An 8503-nucleotide genomic window follows, 5' to 3' on the forward strand; every position below is an offset into this window, starting at 1 on the left:
TTTTTCTAAAATAATTTGCTAATTCTTTTCTATTGTCAATAACTTTTTTTTTAGTATTTTTCTCAAATACTTTCTCTAGGCTGTATAATGTGATATATTTTTTAAAAATTTCTCATAAAAAGAATAACATAATGTATGCTTAGAAATGAAACAATTTATTTCAATCTTTTTTATTTTGTCTTTGATGCGATAATTTTTAGCAACACAAATGACAATGACTTAGCTTATTTTAGATTAAAAGTTTCAAAATCTATTTATGTTAAACAAAAATATATATTAATGCTTAGGATGTACATAAATTAAGACAAAGGAATTAGTTGCAAAGTATTTTTATTCTCTTTTTATGAGATAGACAAAATTATGATCTCATAGATATTTCATAGGATAAGTTATCCTATTATTATATATAGAATAACTTATTTTATCATTATAATTTATATAAATAGTGGGATAAATAATCTCTAGATTAACTAATACCCCTAATCAAACTTTACAACAACAATAACAACCCCTAATTAAACTTTAACACAAAATAATTTTATATTTTATCTCGAAATCATTATCTATTATTCTTTATCCCTCGTATCAAACGACTTCTTAAGTCTTTATATGCCAGTCAATAGTCAAGATTTTGTGTTAACTCTATAGAAAAAAAATGGTGAAGTTCTCCATTAAAATCTGTTCAAAGTCGTATTGTTTTTCTTTTGTTCTTCTTTCTTGAAGAATATTAATTTTAAAAAAGAAATATAGTACTAAAAAAATCAAAACTTTCAACATCGAGAACCTAATACGCGTAGATATATAGCATAGACAAAAAAAAAGGGGGGGGGGGGGTGTACAAAGATATTTATATTTTCTCAAATTTTTTTTATTAAATTAGATAAAGTAGTTGAAAATGAAATTGAATGAATAATGATTCTTAGGTCAACTTGTTGGAAGTCCTACTCCAAAGACCAACTTGTACATATTTCCACGTACTGCTGAGTTTTCCCATGGAGTAAATCTTGATGATTTTTAAGCGTAGAATCATCGTCTTTAATTAGAGATTTTAAATTTTAAATTTTAAATAATTAGTCATAAATTTTTGAAAGTGTTTTATTTTAACTGGGGATTTTTCAATATGAATTTGAATTAAATTGGATTTCAACACAAATACTAAAGAATGAAAAGAAAGGAAAAAAACCTTGCTTTTTCTAATTAATTGCACTATGGTATATATTCTTGTAAGCAATCAACAAATGGAAAAGTGAACCAAAAAGATATAAAGAACTATTACCAAAATATACGGTGGGGTTATAAGTTTCTTTGAGACTTAGTTAGAATTTAATTAGACATCTCATTTTAAGTTTTGGAATGAAATTATCTTTTATTAGAGAGTGTTTTATCTTTAAAGTGATTTTTTTCTACACAAATTCATATTTTTTTAAATCTTCCCATGAGAGTCTAAAGGTCTATAAATTGCAACGGAAAAAAAAGTTAATAAAAATATCTTTAAAACACTATTTACTACTACTACCAAACAATTATCCCAAAAAGAAACCATTAGCTTAAAATGTGTAATTTACATAAATATCATAATATTAAGAGCTAATTACATTATTTTTCTACTCTTTTCTAAATTATAAAAAATCCTGAAAATTTCTCATAGTATTAAGAACCAATTACATTATTCCCCTACTCTTTTCCAAATTATAAAAATTCCTGAAAATTTATGAATTTCGGAATATGCATCATTGGACTTCTGGATACATCAGCATACCTCCGGATACATAGGGGATGGATGTATCCGAGAGGGGATGGATGTATCAGAGAGGGAATAGTGATGTATCAAGGAGGGGATACGACATTCAGATACATAGGAGAGGAATGTATCCGAGATGGGAGGAATGTATCCGAGAGGAAAGGGATGTATCAGAGAGGGGGATAGGGATATATCAGCGAGAGGGGAGTGATGTAATCGAGAGGGAGTTTTAATTTTTTTTTTTAAATAGTAGAAATTTTTTGAGATTATGATATAATAAGATGCGTATTTAGGTAATTTTTCCTAATTTTTTGGATAATAACTACAAAATGGCCCAAACTATTATTACTCTAAGGCCCAAAAGAAAAAAGATTAAAGTCCTGGACTGTCATGCCCCGGGAGGGTACCCTAGTCCCCAAGCAAATCACTTGGCTTGTTCATACAATCATTCAATCAACTCTCTATCAGCGGAAGACTTAACTCATCAAGATGATTAAATAAATACTTATAGAATAAGACCAAAGGCTAACAATCTATCTAATCCAATCAACAAGACTAGTACAAATGAAACTAGCCAAAAGATAATCTCGAATCTACAAGTCAATAATCTAGTCTATGAAGCCTCTATCAACTGTCTGAGTGGTGGCAATGACAGGTTCTTGGCTACCTCAAATCAAATAAAAATAAAATTATAAACTCTAAAGCTAGATGATAAAAGAATGACATCCTTCGAAAGTAGGGAGGATTCACCAATCAGCTGGATTATGAACGGATCCTCAAAGGTGCGCCTGTTGATGATCTCTAGAACCTGTCTCTGCATCATGAAATGATGCAGTTCCAAATGGACGTCAGTATGTGGAATGTACGAGTATGTGATATGGCAGAATGAAACATGCATAAGGTAGAATACTATAAACTCGGATAACTCAAATCAAGAAGTAAGCAACTCGAGCAAGATGTCGAAAGTCTAAAGCAAGAGTAAGGTTTTAGACATAGACCAATCATATACAGTCCAATACAATTAAATCAGAGTACTATCAAGACCTATATAAGAATTTCTCTTATCCGACAACAATCACTTATGAGCCAGTGATCGTACAACAAGCTTGTTGCTGTTGCCACAACCGTCCAGTACTTTGTCAGGGTAAAGGACGAATCGTCCAATCAAGGATCCAATAAAGCAATCAAGTCCTATCTTTTCAGGACATTCAAATCAAAGGAAACATCTGACTTTAATGGTCCAATCCTCTCCTACGTTGGCTACGTAGTTATTAGGTTCGAGTTATTAGTTACTGTTACCCAATTTGGTGCTCGATACTCCTCCCAAGACTCAATGCTCATAAGACAATCAATTCCAATCAACCAATGGACAAGTCTCATATGGACTTTTATTAGTTCATCGGTTCTATCAAATTAATCTTTTCGGACAATCAATCTTCCAATCATTCCCAGATCATTCATTTATGCGTAGTTGGGGCAATCATTTATGATAACATTTAGTTGAGACCATTCAATTTAGTCCAATCGTGAAGATACAAGGACTATCAAGTTTCACCAAAACTATCATCATGCTCACATCACAATCACAATCATGCATTCACAAGTTCAAGGCTCTAGACTCAATCCTTAGGCATATATATTCAATGTTTGTCAAATTACTATTAGGGTTTATGAAGCAAATAGTCAAAATCATTTATTCAAGAACAAGTTCATAGAAATCATCAATTACGCAATATTATGTAAAAGTATATTAAGTTTAAAGAAAATTCTCAAGAAACACAATCATAGGGATTCAATTCATTCACAATTTAACCTATCATAATCGTGGGGACTCAATTCATTCACAAATCAACCTATCACAATCATGGGGCACATGAAAGAAAAAAGTTCATGCTTTAGTTTAGCCTTACATACCTGGAATGAAGACAGGACAATCAATCTTGCAAGAGTTTGCTCGAATCTTTAGAACTCTAGCCTTTTCTCCACTACTTAGCCTTAAGTCTCTAGTTAGAATGCGTAGAAGAACTTAGGAATGTTTAGAAACTCTTTTAAGGTCGAAAACAACCTATAGTCATGGGTTAAGTATAGAAGGGGTGGAAAAAATACCGAAATTCCCCTCCCTTAAAATAAAAACGAGCAGAAAATTGGTCTGTGGGGGAACAAGTGCGCAACGCAGACTTGTTCCTTCATAGTGCATTTTTTTTCTGAAAATTTTCCAATCGAATTCTAACCCTGTAGAAAATACCCAGGATAAGATTAAGTGCAAGTCCGCGCCAGGCCGTGTTGCGCACTCCTCTGTCTTCCGTCATTTCACTCAGAAAAATTAATTTTCGATCCGATTGGCCTAAAATTCGACCAAGACCATTTTCCCACACAATTTTCCCCCTGATCGATAGTTCAACCTCGGATTGGCCGAAAAAGTTAAGAACGATGAGCGTTCTTTAGTCTAGGGGTATTTTGGTAATTTTATCAGGTGTAACATGGATTAGCCTGAAAGTTGGTCCAAATCAAACTGGACCTATCTTATACCTAGTTCTTACTAAATATAGATTGTGTGCATTTTTACTTCTTTTTTTTTATATAGATAATTTCATAAACCTCCTTTAACTTTAACTCGGGATTTTTTATGAGCAATATCAAGGTTTAAAGAAGTGAATAAATCAATACATTACTATAATAACAAGGGGGGTCACTTTCAATATTTATACATAATACTTTCATTTTGCTTTTATCTACATATTTATATAATAGGTGAATTAAAGGATAAGTGAAACATTTCTCATAAATCAAACCCAATGTTATTTCCCTCTCTTTTAATTTTGAGAATATGTCCAAAGAAATACTTTTAATTAACATGCTTTCATTTCACTCTCTAATGTATTTCACAATTCAATTAATAACAAACCTCCCGAAATAAATCAAAAATAAAAAATAAAAATCAATCTTCAATCATCATAGAGAAGAAGGAAAAGAAGATAAAATTTGTCCCATATTGTTTGATGTACTTGGATCTATAATCTCATGATTCCCACCCATTGATCCATTTTCTTGATCCCAAAATAGATAACTTGGACAACATTGTTGTGTGTCCACTTGACGACTCCATTCATTCAATTCATTATTATTTTCTTGTCTTTCCAACATTATATTATTGTTATTATTATTATTATTACGAGGTATTTCCATAGGTGGTACCATACTCTCTATCAACGGTGGCAAATAATTTGAATCCATTTCTATCGCGTACGACGATGTCTGTATTTGAAGCTCTTCTTGTTGTTGATCGACTTGCCAGCAAAACTCTGAGTTCAATATCGATGTTTCTTGAAATAATGAGGTGTTATTAGTAGTACTTCGATTCGTGGCATCGTTAATAATAACATTTGTCAAAGAGTCGAGTGAACCACCATCGAAATATAATAATTGGTTTGGAGAATTGAATAGGGTAGAATCTTGGTAGAGTACTTGAGATTTTGTTCCAAGATCTTGAGTGAAAAATATATCTTGTTGGCTTGTAATTGTAGTATAATTTGCCAATTGGGATCTTTGATGTTGCTGCTGGTGATGATGATCAGTAATAGAAGTTGTGTTTGTTGATGGCTTTGAAGGTTTTTTCAACTTCTTTTTTATCCATGAGTTCCAGTAATTTTTTATCTCGTTATCTGTTCTTCCAGGTAAATGGCTTGCTATATGTGCCCACCTACAATATTTTACATGGGAAATGTTAGAAACTAAGTAGAACGTATATCAATTTGAGAGGACAATTTTTTTTATTTTCTAGAGTTTAATCTCCATAGTCTGAAGGGAGTTTTATAATATCACGATCGAAAAAGATTGTTATATGAAGATAAAAGTTAATTGCATGTGGTGTATTCATCAAACCATACTTCTTTACTATGATTAAGTCAAATATGAAGTTTAGATTATGTATTAACTAACTATAGTTTAGCAATAAGAGTGTATGTGAAGACACGTGTTATGTATTATATTAGGCTGGCATAAATAAGTTTTTACCGCTATAATTAATTTTTGTCCATAAAAAATGTAATTAGCGACCTGAATATTTGAAGGCAGTTTACATGCTGTAACATTTTAAAATGCACCGATGCAGTAAAAATTATTTACAATATAATGTATATAAGCTAAATCCATTTTCAATACCAATATAAATTATTATTCTCTTCGTTTTATTCTACGTGACCCCTGCTCCAATATGTTTTCTTAATGTCAAGTAACTTGTCGTGGACTTTAGAGAAACTATTTAACTAATTGAGTATTAATATCAACTGAAAATATATGATGTTGCCTCTTTAATTAATTTAACGTCCTTTTCTAGAAACTGCTTTGACAATGAAATTAATTCTGAGTGCGTTTTTTGTGTGTATACACATAATTTAATAATAAACCAATATATTATAAGAATCTTGCTTTCAAAGTGAAACATAATTTAGAAATAGAAAGGAGGAATAAGTGTATTATAAATACTTTGTTTCACTACTTCACACCACTACTACTGTACTTGCTGGAACAACAAAATGAGTGAAATTTTATAAGTCAACTTTAAGAAAGATAGAATGTACACAGGTTTTATCACTATTTTTCTAAGATAGATAGACTATATATCTTTGAAAGAGGCTCGACTCAAGCAAATCAAAGCACTAGTTAAAAGAAAAATATGATAACTAATAGCAAAGTACTACGAACATATATGCAACGAACCGTAACAACAAGGTGTGGTCGTTTAAACACAGTAAACCACATATGGTATCAAATATCAAAAGCCAAAAACTAGCTAATACTATGACCAATACGGAGCTCTATACTTCCGCCGAGCCAAAGACACCAATAGTACTTATTTCAATTATATAGAAAAGTTATATTTGAATTGTGCAATTAAGTTGTTGTTGAGCAAAGTACATTAACTAACTAGATAGAATTACTAAAATTTGAAGAAAAAAACATTTAAAATGTAATGAAATTATGAAAATAGGACATTTTTTAGTAGTAAGAAATTAAAATTAATTAACCTGTTGCCTACAGCTCCATGTAGACTGATAATCAACTTTTCCTCTTCTGGGGTAAATCTTCCTCTTCTAATATCAGGCCTCAAATAATTGATCCATCTCAAACGACAACTTTTTCCACATCTTTGAAGCCCTACATGACCCAAAACAACCCATCAATCGATTAATTAACTACGTCTCAATCTCAAATTATAACAATGTATTTAAGGATGACTTAGTAGTTAATGAAACGAGTTGAGAATTATAATATCTCGGGTTCAAATTCCAGCTAGCAGAGGCAAGAAATCACTAGATGATCATTTCTTCCCTTCGTTATGAAATTATTACTAGAACTGACTTGAACACTACAATTATTAAAAAAGGAACAACAGAACTTCATTCATTCAAACAATGTGGTTTAATTATGTCTTGTGAATAATATTGTACATTATATAGTACAATGACGTGTTCAATATTTAGAGTCCATGGATTCTGTTCTTTATATATGTGTGCGCTACTAATTAATATTCTTTCACGCACACATATATATTCTGCAAACTAGACGACGCATATGTATATATAGCAAATGACAATGAAACTCTCTTAATAAAAATCATGTCTCCGCCACTGAATATAACTGATATTATAGAATGTAAAGAAGAGTATAGAGTTAAAAGAGAAACCAGCTTTTTCAGGGACTTCACTCCAACAGCCATAACCATGAGAAGTAATATATCTGATGAGCTTTTCATCTTCTTCTGGGGACCAAAGTCCTCTCTTAACCTTTTGTTGATTACAGCATGAATGGTGCCCCATATATCCCTTCTTTCTTTCTTTCTTTCTATGATTAATTAGTAAAAAGAAAATGATTAATTAGTGTGTGTTGGAACTTCCATTTGCTATAAATACTCCATAAATATGTGATGATCTTGCAAAGAGTGCCGACATGAATTACTATTCAATTTGGCCCCATCTTGTAGAGTACTAATTTCCATCTAACCCTAAAATGACGTTCCATCAACTTTTTTTTCTTTTTTCGATCTCATTTCACCCTTTGCGAGACAAAGATCTCGAACATCGTAGAAAAAAGTCCTAACTAACCAGTCAAGTGAAAGGAGCCCGCTTACCCACTCCCCTTTCCCCCTTTAACCTAGAAGCACTCAGTAAGCCTTCAACAATGTCCTTCCTGGCCTCTTGTTTGAGTTGACCGAAGGCTTGTGTCCGGTGTCCACATTATAGCTACGATTAAATCTAGATCGCACACTACAAGACCTTTTAATAAGAAGCGTGGAGTTTTCAACATAATTTTCTCAATATTCAAGGCTCAAACTTGAAATATCTGATTAAGAATGAAGCAGTCAAGTTGGTATCAAGTACTTTCTATTCTCTGTCATTGTGTGAATCAAAAAGTCATTCAATGAATTATTCCATTATTATAATTATTATGTCTTGTTAATTCTACGTAGACATGAATATTGTGTATTTTGTAACAAACTCCAATAGCAAATATTTTTTCAACATACTTGATTCAATCATGCCGCTTTGTTCGGTCGAGTATCCTTTACCTATCTTTTTCGTCTTTTTTTTTCTAGCACAAGTCACGTACGTAAGTTGTAAGATCATAGTGGGGTGGGGGTTTGGGGAGGGGGGGAGGTAAAGAAAATTTTACACAATTTACTCGTCTAAGTCACTTGTTGTATTTTTAAGTTAAGTAATATTCAGATTGACAATGATAATGTAAAGAATCTTTATATTATCA

General features: G+C 31.7%; 1 protein-coding gene across 1 annotated transcript; it reads right to left on the reverse strand.

Annotated features, from left to right (window-relative positions):
- Window positions 1-4492: 4492 nt before the first annotated feature.
- LOC129888588 (MYB-like transcription factor EOBI) lies at window positions 4493-7609 on the reverse strand. The gene is made up of 3 exons (XM_055963541.1): window positions 7428-7609; window positions 6769-6898; window positions 4493-5441 (listed from the first exon to the last, which is right to left on the reverse strand). Exons 1-3 carry the CDS (start codon window positions 7558-7560, stop codon window positions 4694-4696), a joined length of 1011 nt encoding a protein of 336 aa, XP_055819516.1. The 5' UTR covers window positions 7561-7609; the 3' UTR covers window positions 4493-4693.
- Window positions 7610-8503: the final 894 nt, after the last annotated feature.

This window comes from Solanum dulcamara, chromosome 5, assembly GCF_947179165.1.
Source record: "Solanum dulcamara chromosome 5, daSolDulc1.2, whole genome shotgun sequence".
Taxonomy (NCBI): Eukaryota; Viridiplantae; Streptophyta; class Magnoliopsida; order Solanales; family Solanaceae; genus Solanum; species Solanum dulcamara.